At 40.7% G+C, this 23686-nt stretch overlaps 1 protein-coding gene across 1 annotated transcript; it reads right to left on the reverse strand.

The window, feature by feature from the left end:
• Positions 1-9249: 9249 nt before the first annotated feature.
• GHSR (growth hormone secretagogue receptor) lies at positions 9250-13217 on the reverse strand. The gene is made up of 2 exons (XM_057739618.1): positions 12363-13217; positions 9250-10184 (listed from the first exon to the last, which is right to left on the reverse strand). The coding sequence occupies exons 1-2, from the start codon at positions 13156-13158 to the stop codon at positions 9880-9882; spliced, it is 1101 nt and encodes a 366-aa protein (XP_057595601.1). The 5' UTR covers positions 13159-13217; the 3' UTR covers positions 9250-9879.
• Between the last annotated feature and the right edge of the window lie 10469 nt (positions 13218-23686).

The raw sequence follows: 23686 nt of genomic DNA on the forward strand, positions 1-23686 counted from the left end.
ATTGATGTAAAATCGTGTGTGTATGTGTGTGTGTGGCAGGGGAGGGGCAAGTATATAGACAGAAATGTCTAGAAAAATGGTCACCAATGTTACTGTGATGGTTTCTCAAAGGGTATAATTTACAGTAAATTAAAATTTTTTTTTCAGACATACAGAAAAAATAAAGATCATCAAATGATACTTATGACCTATCTCTCTCACCAGAATGTGAACTCTGGGGAAGCAGGAAACTTGTTTTCTTCACTACTTTATCCCTATTATCTACGTACATAGCAGGTGGTCAATAAATATTTGTTGAATGAAGGAGCAGAAACAAGGAAATGCAGAGCCCAAGCAGGGACCAAAATAATAGTTCAAATTGCTGGAGTCCGGGGGCACACAGGGCAGCAATGAAGAGGCAAAAGACAGCTGAGCAGATCTGCCTGGCCGGGCCTTGAATCCCAGCATAAAATTCTGGACTTCATTCTTCAGGAAATGGGTTGTCCTTGCTCACTGAGATGAAGGGGTAAAGGATGCATAGTGTGTGATTTGGCACCAGCCCATAGCCTGAAGGATGCCTTTCTCCATCTTTTGCTAGAGAGAAAGAAAGAAGGAAAGAAAGAAAGAATGGAAGGAAGAAAGGAAAGAAGGAAGGAGGGAAGAAAGAAAGAGGAGAAAGAAGGATAAGAGAAGAAAGGAAGAAAGAAGAAAGGAAGGAAAAGAAAATACTCTCCATGAATAAAAAAGATATTCCAACATCTTCTTTGGGACTTCTAATTGATGGAGAATTTCGAGGCAGCTAAGGCTCTAGGGCTTGACATTCGCTTGCTGGTTGACGGAGGCCTTGAAAACAAAGTGCAAGTGCTTCCGTTTCCCCCTTGCAATCTGCGCACCACCATCTGCTGGGCTGATTCCCAGGGTGGCTGCCTCTGTGGGGGCGGAATATGGATGGCCCAGGAAACCAGAGACTCATCGCTGCCAACGCGGGATAGACCTGCAGCCCTGAGGTCGAGAGGAAGCTTCTTTCTGATAGCTGGCCTTCAGCAATGCTAGGACCTTGCACTTTTTACGCTGAGGCCGCGTGTAGGCAAGAACAGGCCACTGAATTGGTTCCACTGGCCAACCCTTTGGTCTCGACATGTGTGGAAAAAATACTGCACATTGTCTCAAAGACTTTTCTCCCTCTGAGAGAAGTTTTCTGATATTCACTCCTTTCCCTTCAACCCCACTGCACCAGCAGACAGAGTGGCGTTCTTTAAGTGCAAATACTACCCATCACCCTCTTACTCCAGACCCGTCACGGTCGTCCCATTGCTCTTAGAACAACTATCAATTCCCTGGCATGGGCTTCGAGGCCACATCTCTTGGGCAGTGTCCACCTTAGGCCACCATGTCCCTTGCCCACTACGCCCCAGTCCTGTGACTTTCTTTCACCTCCTCAGATCTGACATGCTCCTTCCCAGCTCGGACCATTTCCATACTATTTTTTATGCTTGGAATTATACTCCCCCGCCTAGCAATCTGATCAGCTGCCATTTGTCCTCTATATGATGGTATAAACGTCATCACCCCCAGATGCCCTCATTTGTCTCGTGCCCCAGACCAGGCTGGGTGAACGTAGGCGGCTTGCCCAGCACCCCCACCCTGGCATGTCCCCCCCCAGAGCGCACAGCTCAGTTAGGGTTAAGCAATTATTAGGCAGTTATTGGCTCCACGTATGTTTTCCCCATTGGACAGACCAAGTCAGTCCTGGCACAGGGCTGGCCTGTGTGACCTTACTTAAGCTCCCTTTTTTTCAGTACTGTCATCACCCTGTGATGTCAGGGGGCTAATAAATGCATGGAATGAGAGAAAGCAGAGAATGCATATTTCGACAGGTTTGGCTATAAAGGGGAGGAGAGAGCTAGGGTGGCAGCTGGAGGGCACTGCATGGTTGTTGCAGTCTGCTTGCACTGGGTAACAAAACACCACAGATGAGGGGCTTAAACCACAGAAATTTATCTCTCCACGTTCTGGGAGCGGGAAGGCCAAGATCAAGGTGCCAGCACGGTTAGGTTCTGGTGAGACCTCTCTTCCCGGCTTGTAGACGGCTGCCTTCTCTCCGTGTCCTTACAGTGGTGGGGAGAGAGAGAGGACAAGCTCCCTGGTGTCTCTTCTCATCAGGGCCTCATCTCAAAATGCCACCGCATCGGGCGTTAGAGATTCAACATACAAATTTGCAGGGGAACACAATGCAGTCCACACCAGGCGTGAAGTGAAAACATTTTATGACAAAAAGTCCAGAGCTGGCTTATGTGCTGATGGTAGATGCCATCAGGGAGGGGAGGGATGACGCTTCGGGGGTGGGGTGGGCAGAGGAGAAAAGGGCTTTGTTTAGGAGGGCGCTGCTCCCACTGTGCCACAGAGGAGGGGCGGAGAGTGTGGGCAGCTCCCTGTGATCTTTTCCACGTGATGGCAATGAGCTACGACAGGTCCCAACGAATGGCTTCTTATTTCCTTTTTGAAGCAACAGGCAAGGGTGTCTGCGGAGGGGCTGACCTGGGTTGAGGAGCACGGAGAGGGTCTGAGATGGACTCTAGAGGATAAGCGAGCCGACTCCCCACACACCGCCGCGGAGTGTTGACGCGTCAGGAGAGTTTTCTCGCCTGGACTGTTTGGAGGCACCGAGTGTTTGCTGCTATGAGACGTTTCTCCACATCGCTCAGCGTCCGGGGTGGGAAGCAGAGAAGGAGGACATTTCCTGGAAAGTGGCTGCTGTGAGGGCCGTGGATTGAATGAGGATCCTGGCGATGGGACCCAGAGAGGTTAATGCTGGATGAGTCCCCCGTGGAGCCAGGAGTAAATTCTGTAACTTTTTGGCTCCAAAGCTTTGCATACACCGTATCCATTTAACCTGGAGGATAAATTTTGAAAGAAAAAACTTGTTCCATAAAGATTCTGACTTAAGTAAACGGGCCTAGATAGTGAACGTGTAGCCATGACTAGAGCTATCCTTTCAGGAAAGCAGAAGCTCTTGCCCCATCTCTTTTGCCTCCTGTTGACGGAGGCTGAAATTATTTCTTTTCATTCCACAAAGAGAAGTGCAAATGTGCCTCCGGGAGAAGATCCAAGAGATCACTCCAAAGTATGTCTGCTGCATTTTGAAAACCCTGACAGAACCTTGTCAACACCCTGGCCAGAGCAAGTCCCCGGCGTCCTATGCTTGCAGCTGTTTTAGCAGCCTCTCTAGTTCCTGTAAATGATCCATGGTGTTGCTGGGAGACCTCTGCCTGGCTGGGGTCAGGGCAGGCAGAAGTCAGGAGAAGGGCTCTAGGCTGTAGAGCACCGGGGAGGGGGACACACATTGGGCTGTCTCATGCTTTGCCACGTGACCAGTGATAATAGTGGCCATTTAGTGAGCAACTACCAACTTCTGGTAGTTTACATGGGGGGTGGGGAGGGGGAAGGAATTTGCTTGAGGCCACACAGCTCCAAGGACAGACCTGGAACGCAAGCCCCATGCTGGCTGACTTCCCTCTCCCACCACCTTTCTGAAAATTACTCCTGTGGAAGAGCAGGTGTCCCAATGAGGAGCTGCACAGGCCCAGGAGTCAGAGTTGGTGTTGGGTAAGAAGACATCACCCTGAGGACGGTGCTCCCCAGGCAAACCCAAGATGCTAGAGGCAGAGAGCAGAGGGCAAGTCCCTGGGCAGTGGGCAGGGCTGGGAAGATAGCCAGTCTTTGAACTGTAGCAACTCAGTTTACCATTTGCCATTATTACAAGAATAATACACATTCTTTAGAGAAATATTGGAGACCACAGAAAAACAGAAAGAAGAAAAATATTTGCATAAACCAGGGAAATACTGTTAGGACTTAATTAACTGTATCTTTTCAGTTTTCTTGCTCTGAACATGCTTTTTTGTTTTTTCTTTACAAGATGGGACAATGTGCTTTTTCACTTACTAATATTGGGTAAACATTTCCCCACATTATTAAAATTCTCCTACAATAACATGTTGAATGCCTGCGTAGTGCTCTAGAATAGCGGAAGTGACAGCACTAGTGCCGAAGTGATGTGGGGTCCGATTCCAGCTCTGCCATTTCCTGACTGTGTGACAAAACTCTGGCGTCAGTTACCCCTCCACCCTGCAGTGATAATAACAGACCCTCCTCCTAACTACGTTGGGATGACTATGTGAGAAAAGGAATTGAAAGCTCTTATCACAGTGCTGCATATATGCAAACTAACTCTTATCATTTCTGGAATTTACTGATTCCCTATTTTCCAACATTTGGGTTTTGCAGGTTTTCATAATTACAAATAAGATGCAATGAACACCATTGCATACAAATCTTTGTGGTCCTCCATAATTATGTCTTGATGTGAATTATGGGATCAAAGGGTATGCATTTGACACATACTGTCAAACTGTTCTTCAGGAGATGTGTATTGATTTATAATTAATTTGACAGCTACTTGAAAAAGCTGGCTATGAAATAAGGAATGGATGACAAGTTATGAGTGGGGAAACAAGAAGCAGCCAGCGTGTGTAGACTGACCCCAGAATGTGAGACCTACCAAGTCCTGGGCAGGTCTGCTGGCCTCTCCTCTTCCACCTTAGAGTCAGGTCCACGGTCTGCCACAGGGAGGGGCCTGAAAGAACGTGACAGGCACTGAATGGCACTGAATTGAGGGAGAGGTAGACAGAGGAGATTAGAAGACAGTGGAAAAAAGCCTTAGCAGATCAATAAAAACATCCCAAAATTTGCTTTTTTGGCTTACGTTAGTGTGTTACTAATTATTGCCAAGTACTATTTATATATTTTTAAATACTACTTCCAAATTGTAATGAACTCATGTTAACAGCATACATATATAATTTTGTGGGATGTCAGATGTGTTGAATTTTCACACTGTGATGATCCTTTATTCTGAGATTATGTCCTTTTTACTTTTTTCTTTTTAATGTTCTTTTAAAATGGAAATGATGGTAATAAGGGGTAGTAGGGTATTTTAAAGTCTTTTAATTGGCAAATAAACGTTGGCCACCTTTATTGGTCTTCTAATTTTAGTCTTACACTTTATTGGCACCTGGAATCCCTATGTCTGGAAGCTAATGTCCAGGTGACACATGATCTGGTCTTTAAATTTTCATTTGTCCATTTCATTTGTTCATTTCTTTAAAATTTCATTCAGTGAGTGGCTGCTGAGTGCAAGATGAACAGGACTCTCTGGGTCACACATCAGCATAAAACCATGGCGGCTACAACACCCTGGGGTGACAGGCTGTAAGTGACAGAGAGCTGAGGGGGGGAGGATGGGGATCGCGGTGCATCACTGGGTCCCCAAGTCTTCTTCATGCTTACAGGATTTGCTTACCTCATTATTAAATGTTGGAGCTTCTGCGGAAATAAAACTCACGACAACAAATACCTCCTCAGAGTTGCAAAATACATATTTTACTTCAGAAAGTAAAAGGACAAAATAGGACTGAATATAGGACAAGAGTAGAGGTAAAATCGCCCAGACACCAGGATTTATCCCTGTAAGTGGAAGAAATTAGCTGTAGGCTTTCTAAAGATATTTATCAAGCAATTGTTTGGTTAAGGACACCCAAAGGAAGGAAAACCAATGCCTCATCTCATAAGACAGGTACATGGAGAGCTATTAGTAAACTCTTTAACATTCACAGAAACCTTAAATTAAAAGAATCACTAAAACAAAATATCATTAATGACATTTAGGGCATATTGAAACAACAGAAATCAACCAAGTTGCGAATTCTGCACAGACCTAGAATACAGCAGGTATCAGAGAACCAGGAGATTATGCTGTTTGAATATACTTATATGAGCAAAGGCTCCTTAGTATCCTAAATCTACAGAGCTAAAAGAGAAAAATATAAATATTTTTGTTACTCAAGCCAGAGAAATGTTTAGATTTGAGATGTTTAAATCACAGAAAGTCTCTCAAACTATTCTTCCCAAACACTTTCTCTGGGGCTGGGAGGCAGAATAGCTCTCCTGGAAAGAACATCTGTAAACATTTTGGTAGAATTTTCTGAGTGTTTACATGACGCATGCTTTTAGCAGGCCTTAATGTTTTGCCAGTTCTGAGGGTAGTCAGTAGTCCCTTGAGGGTATGTGTCACAGCATAATTTATTAATTGGAATTCCAGCAAATATCCAGGCAATTGGGAGGGGCACAAGCATGGCATTTTTTTTTTAAAAGGATGATAATTCTCTCAACTAAATTGGCTAAACTCCAACACCCTGCAAGAGTTTGCATTCAAAAGGAAAAACACAAAACAAGCCTCATCCAAACCTTCCCTATCACCTGCTTCAAACAGATTATTGTCAAGAATTAACATGACTGAATTTATTTAACATGAATAAATGACATGAACTTAGAGAAGTTAGTCGTTGCCACTAGCACATTGCTTTCTGTTAATTTTGACATGGAGTTCATTCTCTGGATAAGAAAATATTTGTGTTATCAATCTAGCGAATTAACATTGGTCACTAATCATCTAGCTAAGTTCCAATCACATATATCCTGGCTAGTATTGTAATTTAAATTGCAAAGAAATCTCAGGAGGATCATTAGATAACTAGCCATGAATGACAGTATCTTTATCTTTTAATGGCATTATTTACACTAAATACAGTGTTTCTGAAAGCAGAATGCTCTATTGTATTCACTTAGACACTGTGACAAGAAATTTTGATATATGTATATGTCACAATTTAAAGATGTACACACTTTTTTTAAAAGACAGGAGTATTTTCAGGCACCAGTCTTGCAAAAAGTCTCACAGTTTTTTTTTTAAATGTTAAATTCAAGTACATCAATAAATGAAAAACAGCAAAATAAATTATAGCTAAAATTGTCAACATTGAACTAACAATTGTAAATTGTAATGATTTCAGGTTCTTAATAAATCATTAGAGTGAAAAAGCTGAAATTTCAAATCAAATCCCATCACAACAACCTTCATTGCAAATAAAAAGTCGATTATAAAGAAATGGTTTCCAAGGTCTGTCCAGACATTAGAAGTGTTTCTAATTCTCATTGCCACAAAACTTACAATTCTAAATAATTCATGGTAATGAGTGTTTTCCTAAAAGCAATTATTCGAAAGTTCTCTCTCGTATAACTGTCACTTCCTATAATGAAAATATTCCAACACTTGATTTTGTGACACAGTGTGAGGTGTGGTGATAGAAACCTCAATCCTAGGTAACCAGAAAAATGGAAACACAGACTACAGCTGAAACCAGTTTCTCTACTTTTCTTGCATTGATGAAGGGTGCATCGGCAGCATGTTAACTACATCTACAAATTTTACTGGTTTGTATAAGAACAGCCCATTTTGAATTTATTTTTAGCCAAATACACAACCAAACAGGGAGATGCACAGCACAGTGTCAACTAGAGATGTTTACTTCATAATTTAAAGACGTTAGTTACCTACTATAACATATACACAAGTGGTCATGAACTCATTAAGGATAAAATCCTTGGCTTATGAATCTCTAGAGCTTAGAACACAACAGGCACATACTAAATGTGAAATGATGGACTTTTAGGAACAATTTTTTCTCATATAAGTTCCTCTTTTCCCTGAGTCTTATGCAATTTATGGAGCAAGATGAAACGAAAAAGTTACAAACAATAAAAAGGCAATTGTATAAGAGCGCAAGTTAAGATCCCTTTCTCTAAACCTGTTCTCTGAGTTCCAGTGAAGGACAATGGTAGTCCCTGATACAGAAACTATTCCCTGTGAGTGAGTTATGCTGAGACCATGGACATGAATCCATGAGAAAGCGGGGGTTGGAGGCGGTTGCAGGGGTGGGGATTGAATAATTAAAAGTTAGGTTTCTTTTTCTCCAAAGCAATCAACTATGTGATGGAAGCCAAGCCTTTTTTTGCTTGTTTCTTCTCAAATAGGATGTATTTGTAGATAAAAACTCTAAGGTTTCAGGAAATTGAATCAGCTCTTTGAGATTTACTGGGCCCTATTTAGGACAATAATGTCAAATGACCTAATTAGTATTCAATGGGCTTAAATGAATCAGTATTTTTTTTAAAAATGTTGATGCACTCCCAAGATTTAACTGAATGATCAATTTGCTGAAGTTCTGCATTTAGACTAAATAGATACTACAGTTTTAGCATCAGGAAGGATTTTAGAAATATTTCTCTGGAGAAATTATTCTAATTATGGTTATGCTTTCATTTTAAAAAAATTAATAGTCAATTATTTCAGCATAGTAATCTTTACTTTTGGCGGGGAAAAATCAATCATGGCAATAATTTCCCTAACTAGTTCAATCGGTTCCATAGTTGAACCAATAACTTCTTGAAGGAATTGCTTATATGAGTTAGTATTACAGGGGACTATGAAAAAACTCATTTTTGGAATATTATGTTTAATACGCAAAGACTTGACTCTAAAAGGAGTAATGTGAATATAAATGAAAGTTTTAGATTTATAACCAAAATGTATACTATTTAGTTGAAGGTGTCTAATCATTCATAATTATGATTACGAGGGAGACTGGAAATCCAAGTCAACATATCTATCAGGTAAGCAGTGGGATGTAAATAGCATGACTAATTTGGAGACAGGACATGGCACAGGCATTCTGAAATAAATGGCTCTAAATTTTTAAAAGTTTTGAATATCAATAAACAGTAGCATTGAAGGAATTAGGACTTTTTCACCGTTTGAAAAATTACTATGTTTACTAACTTTCTGTAAACTTTCCAGAGTAAGTTATAAATTATTTCTTTATTCACAAATCAAAGACTTATGATTGGCTTAAGTATTTTTGTAAAGCCAAATAAGGTAATTTGTGATTTTCTACAATTTTATAAAGTCTCAATTCCTGAATATTAATACATGTAATCCAACCTAATTTAAATGCATGCATATTATAGTTCATATCCCTTTTCTTCCAAGCAGAAATTATAGGGCATTTAGGTGTAATTTTTAGAATTTATTACTCTAATACTCTGCTATGCTAATTTCACTATAAAAACATTTCAGGAAATGAGCATTTATTTTTAAACATTTTTATAAGATTAAAAATAATTTTATGTATACTCTAGAGCTACATTGTCCAATATGGTAACCACTAGCATTTGGCTATTGAACACTTGAAATGTGAATAGTGCAACTTGAAGACCTGAATTTTTAAAGTTAAGAACTTACTGTTGTTTTAGTTGCTAGAAAACTGTTAAGTGTGTTTGGACAACTTAGGTTAATGAATCTACTTTTTCTTCTGCAAAATTTATGAAAATGCAATAAATCAAGTATTACTGATGAACACTCAATGTCCAAATTAAGATGAGCTGAAAATCTAAAAGGTAAACCAGATTTCAAAGACTGTCTACAAAAAGACTGTAAAATTTTCATTAATAATTTTTATATTGATTACTTAAGTACCTTGCATTATATTTTTCTTGGACAGCACTGATCCGGTGCTCTATGACAATGGCTAGTTTTTGAAAGTCATGTTTTAAATATTTTATTTTAATGTCAGTCTTTGAATCAAAAAAGTTTTATCATTATGAAAAAGAAATCAGAGTTAGAATTTGTCTAGTAAGAAGTGACCTAACTGCCCTCTTATACCACCTCCTTTCTCTGAATTGCAGAGCCTTTGCTAGCACCAACAGCAGAATGCAAAAATCATAGGTAGTGAATATGCAGAAATCGTGTATGAGAGCACTGATGAGTGTGCAATCAAACCAAACTGCTCACCCATTACAAATTCTATCTCTTCTTTCCCCCTTGTTTCCAGACCTACGTGTCCCTAATTCCAAAATTAACCTTCAACTTCCTCCCCAGTTCTGCTGTGCTATGGCTTCCAGTTTAGAATAATAAGCGATGACTTTGCTGAGCAATGTGCTTGGTCATGTATTAATACTAGATTCTGTCCAGGCCCGAGAACTGTCATCCTTCAGAGTGGAGAGCTTCCTCTGGGAGAAGGGTTCAAATCCCAGAAGTCTGAACACTGCCACCCGGTACTTTTTGGACATGATGTTGTACAGAATGGGGTTGATGGCGGCGCTGAGGTAGAATAGGACGAAGGAGACGAGGTTGCAGTATTGGCTGATCTGAGCAATCTCCACAGAGCCAGGCTCGAAGGATTTGGAAAATAAATATCGTCCTACATGGAAGGGCAGCCAGCAGAGGATGAAAGCAAAAACCACTACAGCTGAAAGGACAATGAGAAAGAGAACTTCAGTTCAAGAAATATCATAGCAAATCACAATCTATTTTGAAGACATGGTTTTGTTTTAATAATGTGTGGTATGACCATTGACTTCAGAGAAATATCATGCCCTGCCCTTCCCCATTCCTGTACTTTAACCAAGACTGAGTCTGTTTGGATCAACAGTTCAACTGTTTTTACCCAGCTTCCCAGTCATTTCTATAACAACTATTTGAGTGATTTTGTGCTTGAGTTGAATTATTGACTCAAGTAACTAGATAATCTATTCATAATAGTCCACAATTTTATACATGTTAGATCAAACCTATATAATATAATGTGATTATTCTCTACCAGAGTTATGTATCAGAGTTTCTGGGGGCACAGGTTCCTTGGCTATATAATACAGACTTACTAAATTAAAATCTCTAGGAAGGAGACCAAGACACCTGTTTTCTTTTTTTTTCTTTTTAAAGTTTCACAGAAGACTTAATATGCAGTCAGGATTGATAACCACTGAGATGAATTATATTTTTCCACCTAAAATAGACATAAGGAATGTATAAAAGGCCATAAAACCAACTAACATTAATTAATCATCCATCTAGGTCTTAATTTTGCCCATGTAAGGTAGCTTTTTGCAAGACCTCTGCATTTTTAGATTAAGTTTTTAAAATTCAGAAATCAGAGGAAAGAAAATTAGCATTGGTGTTGTGACACCAGTGAGGATAATTAACAGCTTAAATATAAAATTAGAGGAAATTATTAAACATATTCTCAAAACTAAGTTGCATAGTGGCAACTGACTGCCCCAGCAGCAATATGAATGTGGAGTCTCCTTGGGGGCACCAGCAGGTTTACAATCTATCAGTCATATTGTGAGAATCACTGGTCTAAAAAACAAAAAATTTGACATTCTTTGAAAAAACTCTATCACTTTAACATACAGAATTTCAGGAACTGTAAAATTACAATACAAAATTATCCTAGAATGACTTCTAAGAAGTACTAAATGTGTAAATAAGTACAAAGGGTTGACTACAATGTCCAAATAATAAAATGTGCAGATTCTGGTTTTGAAAAAAGCAAGGAGAATTAATATTTTGCTTGGATGTGAACACACTTTGTATTACTTCGCTTGTAGCGAACATAGATACTTAAAGAAACTGAATTTATGCAATAACTATTCAGCACTCTCCAGTGTGACGCTGCACACAGATGCTCTCTGAAGGACCACTTGGGGAGGGATAGTAAGTTCCATCAGCTTCCACAAATTCTCCTTGTCTCATGTTGAAAGCCTGCCTAACCTAGCTTATCTAGCCTATCCTACTTGGAGAGAAAAGTAATCATGAAAACAGAGACCCCAGCACTGACTTGTCACTGACTTCCTTACAAAGCTGTATAAACAGCATCACGGTAAACAAGAATTGATGCAATTATCTGAAAAAATTTGCAAGTCAGAAAGCAAATCACAATGTTGAAAGAAAAATGAATCTTCTCTGACAGAATTATCCACACTGATCACATCTTTGGTTAGATTTACCAGTGAATACTTTCTAGAGTCAATGCCTGCTTTTTTTCAACCCCCATGCCTGCTTTTCTTAATGCAACTTAGACACCTACAAATCGAGGCGGGAAGTTTAACATCACCTTTAACACTTTAACACCACAATAGACTCTTCAATGAGAGATCTCATTTCGAAGCAAACTTTCTGGGTCAATATAAAACACATTTTAGAGAAATACAAAGGTGGGACATTTTTCTATGAAAGAGAAAGGAGAGACCAGGAGAAAGAGACATAAAGAGATAGAAAGAAACCAAAAGAGAGAGTCAAGGGGCTGGAGGAGGGAGGGAGGAAGGAAGGGAGAGGGAAAAACATCTGTATATATATATATATATACATATATATATATATATATATATATAGAGAGAGAGAGAGAGAGAGAGAGAGAGGAAAAATGTAAATCCAAAACCAAAAAAAATAGACACAGACACACGACAGAGAAACTAGAGACCAAAGACAGAGCTCAAGACGGAAACAGGAGAGGATAATTGAGAGACTTACGGGGAAACAGAGACCTAGAGAAACTGGGGAGAGAGGTAGATTCAGGGAGAAGGGGAAGGGCACGGGGAGAGGAGAGGACCCGGGAGAGTGAGCTCAAAGGCGCACGGAGACCCACCCAGCATCTTCACGGTTTGTTTGTGGTTCTGGTCCCTGAGCGAGGCTCCCACCGCCGCCTCGCCGCGTCTCCTCCTCCACAGCTTCCTGCCGATGAGGCTGTAGAGCACAGTGAGGCAGAACACAGGCAGGAAGAAGAAGACGCTGGACACCCACACCATGACGGTGAGCAGTCCGGAGCGCACGGCGAACTCGGTGGCACGGCACTCGTTGGTGTCCCGCGGGTCGGTGCCATTCTCATGCTCCACTCCGACCAGCACGAAGATGGGACCGGCGCTGCAGAAGGCCACGGCCCAGATGACGAGAATGACCAGCTTCACGCGGCCCTTGGTGACCACCACCTTGGCCCGCAGCGGGAAGCAGATGGCGAAGTAGCGTTCGACGCTCAGCGCGGTGATGGTGAGCACGGTGGCGTAGGTGCAGCTCTCGCTGACGAACTGGAAGAGTTTGCAGAGCAGGTCGCCCAAGTTCCAGGGCCGGTAATGCCAGAGGCGCACGAGGTCGAGGGGCATGCAGAGGAAGATGAGGAGGTCGGAGAAGGCCATGCTGGACAGGTAGAGGTTGGTGGTGGTACGCAGCTCGCGGAAGCGCGACACCACCAGCATGGTGAGCAGGTTGCCCGCGATGCCCACCACGAAGAGCGCCACGCAGGTGGCTGTGACGCCCGCCAGCAGCGGCGCGGGGAAGAGCGGCAGCAGCTCGTCAGCCAGCGAGTCGTTGTCGGGGGGAGCGTCCCAGCCCAGGTCCGGCAGCGTGAGGTTGGGCCCCGGCTCCTCGCTCGGCGTCGCATTCCACATGCTCCCGGCTCTGCTTAACTGGCGTTGAGATGCGACTGCGCTGAGAGGCTGGATCCGGCTGGTCCCAGAGAAGGTCTCCTTAGGCGCAAGAGAGTGCGAGGGAGGGGCGGGCGCGGGCTCTCAGGGAGGATGCTTGGAGAGGAAGGAGAGGGGAGAGGCAGCAGCCGAGGGGAGAAGGTGAGACTGAGAGCCTGGGGCGGGGAGGAGGGGGAGACAGGGAGGGGGAAGAAACACACACACGCGCGCACACACACACACACACGCACACACACGCGCTAACACTGGTGGTGAGATGGACAGAGTGACCCACCGCTCTTTCTGGTACCTCCCCTTTTCCCGTCTTCTCCCCCAAAGTCCCTCTCTCCCAGCGCAGCTTCTGGCGGGCCTCCACACAAGTACCTGTCACCGAGGCAGCCCCGTCAGCCCTGCCTCGCCTTTGCGTTCTGTCTCCAGAAGCATCTCGCACTTCCCAAAGCGTCCCAGCCCGTGAACGCAGTGGAGACCCGGCACTGAGAAGCTGGAGCGCGAGGAGCTCTCTCCCTCGCCTTGGTCGCTGCCTGGCTAGTGTGTCCCAGAAGGGCAGCTCACACACGGGCATGGGGATGGGGAGAACACCTTCGGTTCCGGGGACCTGAGTTCTGCCTCAACAAGGGGTAGAGTCGGCTACGGACCTGGTGGGGAGAAGTGAGTGTGCAAACCGGGCTTGGAAAAGGGAGGTAGAGAGTGTTCCGACCCGAGAGGAGACCAGTGCGCACCTGGGAAGAGCCTCACGCAGTCCTAGAACCTATCGTGGTGTTAGCGAGGAGAAGCAGGCTCAGAGACGTGTGGCCACTTGTCCAAGGTCACACAGCGTTGGGGGCTCAGGTACTAGACTTGGCTATCCCACCTAGTGGAATTCTGAGAGCGGAGGGGCAAGATGTGTGAATAAATTCTGTTCTGATTTCCAGCCCTTTGTACAGTTCCCCAACTCGGCGGTGGTAGGGGATATGCTGTGTAGATTACTTTTCCCTGCTGCAAACCTCGGGGCAGGAGGAAGGAGTAAGGGGCTTGCTAGCTTAGCAGGGGTGGGGCAGCTGGTAAAGGGAGAGTAGCAGAGGCTGTAAGGCTGGCACATCGAGGGTGCACAGGAAACATTTTTTGAGGCATGGATGAGAGAGATCAGCCTTTGGGTAGCTGTGTTCATTTGGGCAAGTCATCAACCTTTTCGTTTTAAATTTCGAGGATGTTGTGAGGACCACTGGGAATGTATGTCAAATGTTGGGGACACAGTTGGAGCTTAGTAAATAAATTTGGCGGCGTTGCTGCTATTGGGATTGCTGTTGAGGAGCTATTGGGGGATTGGGTCGGAGGCTGCCCCTACGTTCGCGAGGCGATGCTCTTGGGCACGGCCTGTGGCGTCCCCTGCCCGGAGCCAGGAGTCGATAACCGAAGGCGCGAGACGGCTCCTCGCTACCTCACCTACCCGCCAGGCCTCTTCCCGCGCGGGCCAACCTGTGGGCAGCCCGGGAGCGTGTTCAGCACCGCGGCCAGCGACCGGCCCTCTCTACCAAGCCCCGAAGCTCTCCCGCTGAAGCCACCCGCCCTCACATTTTTCAATTCGCGCTTCAGTTCTGCTCCACGAGGGAGCCAGGGAGATTCCTCCCAAACACAGATCCTTATTAAGCGGCTGCGCTGACCGCACCTATTCACCCTCACTTACCCGTGGCTTAAATTCACTGTGTATGAGAGAAGGCTTTCCTGAAGTATTTTAGTGCGTTTGCATATGCCTTTGACAGATGGTTTTTATCACCTCTGCCAACTAAATTGTCAATGCCTAAAAGTCCACAAAAACCTAAGGCTGGATGTATGCACACGGGCATAAAAGATTCCACACATAGTGGGAGAATGCATGAGGAAGTTTAGTACAGGCGACTTACTGGAAAACACTTTGCCTAGGTTACTGGTGCTGCATGACAGACGTACCAAAAATCTATTTCAACTATTAAAAAAAAAAAAAAGATTACAACAGGTCAAGCCACCAGGTACTAACAAGTTTTTTTCCCCAATCAATTATTTGAATCTACCACTTCCCATCCTACATTATCAATAGATTTACGTGTGCAGACAAATCTCTAGTGGGAGAAAACAAACTGGGATAAATAAAAATACCATAGGAAGCTATTGTCTAAGAATAAGAATCAGGAAAAGACTGTGGAGCATATTTCTAGTCTACTGAGTGCTAAAGCAATAGCTGATAAATAGGAAAAAATCTTTAAGAAAAATCTATTGTGATAAAAATTTGGCGTGTTGGCTAAAATAGCCACATATTTAACTGCATTCAATTATTTTCTAAAATAAAGACAAATCTGTATTGTGTGATGAAGAAAAAATGGGATAGTGTTGAAATTGATTCATTCATTTACAATACATAATATGAAAAAATATATAAAACTGTCTATTAGTACATGTTTGGCACTGGGAATAACAAAATAAATAAATGTCAGAAAGGTCCTGTATTTATAAACTTACATTCTGGAGAGAAAAGTGCAGTTAAACAAACAATTCCAGTACAGTTTGATATGAGCATTTAAAGAGATGTGTACAATGAGCTCTGTTGAAATATGGAGAAACAGTGAATTGCATAGAAGTTTTAGGGAAGGCTTCTCAGTGGAAATGCCACCTGAGCTGGATCTTCAGAGTTGAGCTCCAATAGGTGAAGCAGAACATGCTAAACTGTTCAGACAGGCACAAAACCACATTGGAGCATAAAAGCCCAGCATGCCTTGTCCTTTGAATGGTGTGAGGAGTATTATTATGGATTCATGGATTTTTATAAATCCAATGAGTACCAATTAAAATTATGGTTATTTTCTCTTTTTTCTGCTTAAATGATCCTATCTTTGGCTAATGAGATCCCCTTCAAGCTGGCTCCAGATTCTTTTGACATAACTTGCTTAGATTTTGAGAAATTCCATGCCAGAATTTTTGGCACAGTAAGATAGCCCTTTCTTACCTTGTAAGTTTCCTACTCTAGACCTGGGAGCAGTCATTTCTCCAAGAATTCTCTGGTACCTTATAGTGGGGAATGGCATTTAGAAACTTAGATTTGGGCAATAGGGGTAGTTATTGCCTCTCTAGTATTAAGGACTAGACCCTGTCTGCGGACAGAGCTGGGATATATGTTTTTTGAAAAAGTCGTGAGATGATGATGATGATACAGTCGATAAATCGGACACACCCTTAGCAAGTGATCAAAATTAATATCACCAGCATCATGCTCTGGGAGGACACAAAGTGACATACATGGTATTCCACCTAGGCATGCACGACCTTAATCTAATTGCAAGGAAACCTCAGACAGACTAAAAATGAGGAATATTCTATTTTAAAATCCTTCCCCAAAATGTCAATGTTATATAGGGCAAAGAAAGACTGGGAAAATGTTCCAGACTAAAGGAAATCAAAGAGATGTAACAGCTAACTGTAATTCCTGATCCTAGACTTGATCCTAAACTGGAGGGAAAAAACTTCTACAAAGGACACTATTGGGTTAAGTGACAAACTTAGAATATGGATGGTAGATTAGAAAGAAGTATTGAATCAATGTTAAGTTTACTGGAGTTGATAACTGTGTGAAAAGAAAATATTCTTATTCTTAAAAATACACACTTAAACATGGTTTATTCATCTGTATCAGAAAAATAATTATGTACATGTAGATAAACAGAGCTAATGACAAAGAAATGGGGAAAATACTAATAAATGAATCTAGGAAAGGGGTAGAATGATTTCCTTTGTACTATTCTTGCAACTTTTCTTTGTTTGAAATTATTCCTATTACAAAAAATTGAGAAGTCATAAGTTTATAGAGCTATTTCAATTCAACTTCAAATTATTTACTTAGTGTACTTAACTTTATATTCCTACTGAACATCTGGCTTCTAACAACATAAACACAATTATTTATGTTGTAATATGCACTAATATCAGCATTACTGTTAATAGTAACCTTGACAAATAAAACTTGAGATTTTCTTGCATTCTTTGTCCTTAGAATATACCACACTAAGTGTGTACAATTACATGTTTTAAAATTAATTGAAATAATGCTTTTTAATGTGTGGTTTATGTTACTAATCTGATATATGGTTAGATTTATTTGTTTTAATTTAGTTTTACAAATTATTTTAAAATTTAAACTTTATTTTTGAATATATGAATCATTCATGTGATCTGACAATTAGAACTTTAAAACAAAGCATGTCCTGAATTTAAAATAACCCAAAGAATATTCAGGGAATTGTTACACCTTTTTCATACGCCTCAATTGACATCATTAAAAAAATTTAACCTCTGGTTTACCTCTCGTGTGTGTGTGTTTGTAAATATGTGTGTGTATGTGTGTGTGTGTGTGTGTGTAGCCTCCATAAAGGGTAATATACTGTATACACTGTACACTGTCTTGATTTTTTACTGCAACACTGTCTTGGAATTCTCTTATACCAATAATCTTTTCTTAAAAGTTTCTGTAGTACTCGATCTTGAGAAAGTTACATAGTTTCCATTATGGAGATGTATCTTCCTTTTATTCAACCAATGCTTAACTGTTTTTATTTGCTTGTATGTTTTAATACTCTTTTACTGTTATAAATAATGCTGCATTTTATATGTCTACAGGTATATTACAGAATAACATAAAAATAAAATCACAGTTTAATAAAAGAAGAACGTCCTCTTCCCAGCCCTAGCAACCACCATCTACTTTCTGTCTCTATGAATTTGACTACTCTAGGTACCCCATGTCAGTATTTGTCCTTTCGTGACTAGTTTATTTCATTTAGCATAATGTCCTTAAGTTTCATCTGTGTTGTAGCATGTGCCAGAATCTTCTTCCTTTTTAAGGCTGAATAATATTTCATTGTATGTATATGGACCACATTTTGCTTATCTGTTCATCCATCAGTAGACACGAGTTACTTCCACCTTTTGGCTATTGTGAATAATGCTGCTGTGAACATTGGTGTACAAACATCTCTTTGCATCCCTGCTTTCAATTCTTTTAGGTATATACCCAGAATTAGAATTGCTGGGTCATATGGTAATTCTATATTTAATTTTTTGAGGAACTTCCATATGGTTTTCCAGAGCAGCTGTACCATTTACATTCCCACTAGCAGTGCACAGGGGTTCCAATTTCTTTACATCCTTGCCAACACCTATCCTCTGTGGTTGTTTTTTTTCTGTTGTTTTTCTGTTTTGTAATGGTCATTCCCATGGGTGTGAAGTGGTATATCATTGTGGTTTTGATCTGCGTGTCCCTAATGATTAGTGATGCTGAGACCTTACTTATTGGCCACTTGTATGTATTCTTTGGAGAAATGCCTATTCAAGTCCTTTGTCCACTTAGAAATCAGGTTGTTTGTTTTTTTGCTATTGAGTTGTCCTTTTGACTCGAGATTTTTTTTTCTTGTCAATTCATCTTCTAATGATTCTGAAAGCATTGGAAAATAAGTGGGAAGAAGAAAAGTTAGTGAAGAGTAGTATTCTATTTTAATGGATATGATTGTAACATCCAAGGCAGTTTCAAAGCTTCAACAGATGGTGCACAGCAATTGTGCTTTACTGATAGAGTTACAACAAATTCCATTAAATTAAAAATCTCACTTAGCAGATGTCTTCAACAGTTGTTGTCCTCTCTGAAGCTAATCTCTGAAGTGAAGACATTTTTTTTTGGTGTTTGGATCTTTGAAATTCTAGATTTCCTACAAAATACTCCGTTGCTATTTGAGTGGTAGTTTAGGAGTGTTGAGGGGTAGGAGGATGGAGGGATAAACAGGACTTTAATCTTTGACAAAAAGGTGAGTTATTAATAAATTAGAGAAGATTTATAAATGAGACATGAGTATGTGAGTTTCTCTATAAGCAGTATATCCTGAAACTGTTTTGCTATCGATTGCAATGTATATTAGTTTTAATGGAAATTAAACACTATAAATTATTTACCTCGCCAAGCTCACTAAAATAGGAGTCTACCTCTAGTTCTAATTTCCTAAAAATCCATAATTACTTATTAAAACTGGTAAAGGATACAAAAAAATCTTAACTGTTTGGGCAATTCAATTTTATTATGTCAAGATATTAATATGCGACTAAGATAATTTATCAAAGTATTTCATTCTGTAAAGTCTTGTCAAATGCTTTAGAAAGCAGAATTTTTCCTTCGTACAAATCACAAAACATTCCTTTTGAGAACACTAATGAGGAAAGACAACCTGGGATCGTAAGCAGTGCAGAAGAACACACATAAAACCACTCAGTCTGTATTGCCTACTGGACATGTATTACTGGAGAGCTCAACATCATTTCAAGCTCATTGTATGTCTAAAGCAAATTCATCATCTCCAACCCACTGAAAGTTCCTAATATCTGTCCCTCATCTCCATTCTTTTTATATATATACACACAATTTTTAAAGGTTACTTTCCATTTATATAGTTACTACACAATATTGGTTATATTCCCCAGGTGGTGCAATACATCCTTGAGCCTATCTTTTACCCAATAGTTTGTACTTCCCATTTCCTCACCCCTATATTGCCCATCCCCCACCACTAGTAACCACTAGTTTGTTCTCTATATCTGTGAGTCTGCTTCTTTTTTCTTAACATTCGCTAGTTTGCTTATTTTTTAGATTCCACATATAAGTGATATCATACAGTATTTGTCTTTCTCTGATTTATTTCACTTAGCATAATGCTCTCCAAGTCCATCCATGTTGCCGCAAATGGGAAAAGTTTGTTCTTTTTTATGGCTGAGTAGTAATCCATTGTAAAATATATATACACCACATCTTTATCCATTCATCTGTTGATGGACACTTCGTTTGTTCCATATCTTGGCAATTGTAAATAACTGCTGCTATAAACATCCGGGTGCCTGTATCTTCTTGAATTAGTATTTTTGGTTTTTTTCAGTTATAAACCCAGGAGTGGAATTGCTGAGTCATATGGTAGTTGTATTTTTAGTTTTTTGAGAAACCTCCATACTGTTTTCCACAGTGGCTGCACTAATTTACATTCCCACCAACAGTGTACAAGGGTTCCCTTTTCTCCACATTCTCAACAACATTTGTTACTTGTATTCTTTTTCTTGATAGCCATTCTGACAGGTGTGAGGTGATACCTCATTGTGATTTTGATTGGGACTTCCCTAATGATTAGTGATGTTGAGAATCTTTTCATGTGCCTGTTGGTCATTTGCATTTCCTCTCTGGAAAAATGCCTATTCAGTTCTTCTGCACATTTTTCAACTGTGTTGCTTGTTCTTTTTACGTTGAGTTGCATGAGCTGTTTATATATGTTGGATATTAATCCCTTATCAGTCATATCATTTGCAAATATTTTCTTTCACTCAGTAGATTGTCTTTTCATTTTGTTGATGGTTTCCTTCGCTGTGCAAAAGCTCTCAAGTTTAATTAGGCCTCATTGGTTTATATTTGTTTTTATTTCCTTTACTATAGGAGACAGATCCAAAAAAATATTTCTGTGGTTTATGTCAAAGAGCATTCTGCCTATGTTTTCCTCCAGGCCTCACCTCCATTCTTAATTGTTGACATCTAAGTCTAGTCCCCCACTCAACAACCACGCAGGTGGCCAGTTCTTCTCACTTTAATTAACCACAAGAATTTGGTAAAACTAAACTTCTTTAAAGCTTACTTTCATTTGGTATCCTTCCTATGTAAAACATTTTAGTGGCGCATTTTATCTCACGTCAAGTCTTTCAAACTCTGACCTTCTCAAGTTCTCATAATTTGGCGTCACCCCGCATATCCAACAAGGTTTGTTCTTCATCCTATTGTGCCATCTCTGCTCCTCCCCTCCCTGCCCTGCCCCTTGCCGCCTCTGGCCTCTGGCCTCTCCAAATCCTAACCACTGGAATCCTGACCCATTTCTGGCTCTCAATTCCTATGTCCCTCAGAATTTGAACTTCTCAGTTTACTTCCTAATTATACACTGTTTCTGTGAGTTTATACCCATGAGTTGCCTCTTCAATTACATTATAAGCTCCTTGAAGGCAGCTGAAGTATTTCATGGGAAGCTCAGTCAGTTCAGATGTGTTTCAAATTCTTTATACCACATCCTCCATTAATGCCCTGGTCCAAGCCTCCCTAATCCCCAGCAGAACTGCTTCTATAGCCAAAGGACTGCTCTCCCTCAGCTTATTCTTCCCATGCCAAGATCCTTTTGCCCTCTGCAGCCAGTGATCTTTTGAAAACACAAATCTAATCCTGACACTCTTGTGCTTAAAACCCTTTAAATGGTCCCCTGTTGTTCTTGAGCCCACAATGGCTGGCAAGTTTTTCCTGGATCTCTGGGAAAATAGACTTCTCTGGAATATAGATTTCAACTTGGAACTCTTTCCTTCTTACTCTCTGCAACCCAGATGGGTCAGTTCCCCATGCTTACAAAGATTTATATTTCTTTCCTACTGTTCCACTGTTAATATTGTACCCATTTATGTGATTATTTGTTTAACATTTATCTCCGTCATTAGACTGTAAAGCTTATGTGAGCAGGGCCCAGGTCTTCTATAAGTAATTGTTGCCTGGGACTTAATAGATGCTTACTAAATGCTTCTTTAAGTGAACGAGTGCACTTTTTATTAAGATGAGTCTCTCCAAACCTAGGGCTTCCCTGCAGGTCCCCTACACTCATTTCAGAACAAAGTGAGAACTCACAACACAGGATCCTTGTACACCGATAGCTATGTTCTGTTTTATTCAGACACGAGTGGTTTACATAAATATAAATATTTATGTATTTATACATATGTATTTATATTATATAAATATAAATATTTATATAAATAAAATATAAATATGCTTGTAGTTGCAGATAGTTTAAGGGGCAGATATTTTGTTTTTATTATTTCACCTGTAAGTTCTATCTAAGAGAAATATTTACTTAGAAAAAAGCCCATACAAATCAAAAGCTATGTAAAACTTAAAACACAGTCTACGTTACTTCATTATAAGAGGGATTTAACTGACTATTTCAGGTTACAAATTCGTTTCAAACTGCTAATGCATTGGCAAAGCCCAGATCACTGCTGGCATTCTCTGTTATGCAGTTACAGAACAGGGATAGGTATGTAACATGTAGCAATAATTGCTGAAACCACGGTGTGCTGGTAAATATTTAATAACCAGATCTTCAGGGGGAAAAAACCCAACAATGTCAATTTGAAATGTTTGCTAATTTTTGCGGCGTACCTACTTCCCAGCATGGTCAATTTCACACTACAGAGGCCACAGAAGGCAGAGCTTGAAAGCCCTGGTAGCGAATGGCTCTTACAAGTCAGTAGAAACTGGGTCCAGCACACCACTGGCTGGACCCTGTATAAGCAGCATAAATCTGTTGGGAGAGTCAACGACTTGACTTTATGTAGGTATCTTATGTAGATTAAGTGTCTTCAGTTTGGAAAACTCACAAAGGAAATGGGTAAAATACATCTAATCATACAACTATGGGTAAGATGAACATAGGTTTCGCTCGGTAATAGGATTCTCCAGAGAAACAGAACCAATAGGGATAGAGAGATAGATAGATGATAGATAGATAGATGAGTATATATAAATGAGAGAGAGATTTATTATGAAGAATTGGCTTGTATAATTATGGAGCTGAGAAGTCCCACAATCTGTCATCTGTAAGCTGGAGACCCAGGAAAGTCAGTGGAATAATTCAGTCTAAACCTGAAGACCTGGGAACCAGGGGCGTCAATGGTATAAGCCCCAGTTTGAGGGGAAGGAAAGGATTAAATGAGATGTCCCAGCTCAACCGTGAGGCAGGAAAAGGGGGCAAATTCCTCCTTCCTCTGCCTTTTGTTCTAGTCAGACCCTCTCTCAATGGATTGGATGATGCCCACCAACATTGGGGAGGGCAGTCTTCTTTACTGAGTCCACCAAGTCCAATGTTAATCTCATTTGGTAATACCTCACAGACACCCTCAGAAATAGTGTTTAATCTGGGCACTCCATAGCCAGTCAAGTTGACATAAAATTAACTATCACACACTCCTTCCTAGAATAATAAAATCAAAAGTTGCCATTTTCGGAAGGTAGTATAAAGTAAATAAAAGGAAGAACTGCAGTTAACTTTAGATCAGGGTAGGCAAAGTTTCTCTGCAAAGAATCACATAGAAAATATTTTAGGCTTTGTAAGTCATATGGTCTCTGTCACAACTGAACTACCATTGTAGCATAAAAGCAGCTGTCAACAGTATATTGAAAAAAATGGATGGGGCTGTGCTCCAATAAAACTTTAAAACTTTAAGTATGTGGTGGGCCGGATTACTTTGCATACCTCTGATGTAGATTAATGAGATTAATTAGAGTTCTAGAGGTAAGGGATATTGATTACCCCAATTACAGTGAAAACCAATTTGCAGTTGGAATTCTCACAGCCTAGGTGTTTGTTAAGTCAACCTTCCAAGCAGTGATGGACTCAGGAATGGACATGTGACCTAACTCTGGCCAGTGAAACAGAGG

This window comes from Hippopotamus amphibius, chromosome 6 (assembly GCF_030028045.1).
Source record: "Hippopotamus amphibius kiboko isolate mHipAmp2 chromosome 6, mHipAmp2.hap2, whole genome shotgun sequence".
In the NCBI taxonomy this organism is placed as follows: domain Eukaryota; kingdom Metazoa; phylum Chordata; class Mammalia; order Artiodactyla; family Hippopotamidae; genus Hippopotamus; species Hippopotamus amphibius.

Excerpts from the sequence above, each read along its gene's own strand:
- GHSR (XM_057739618.1), bottom strand. The coding sequence starts at position 13,158 with ATGTGGAATGCGACGCCGAGCGAGGAGCCGGGGCCCAACCTCACGCTG. Across the intron at positions 10,185-12,362 it reads ACAAACCGTGAAGATGCTGG|CTGTAGTGGTTTTTGCTTTC; the intron begins GTGGGTCTCCGT and ends TTGTCCTTTCAG.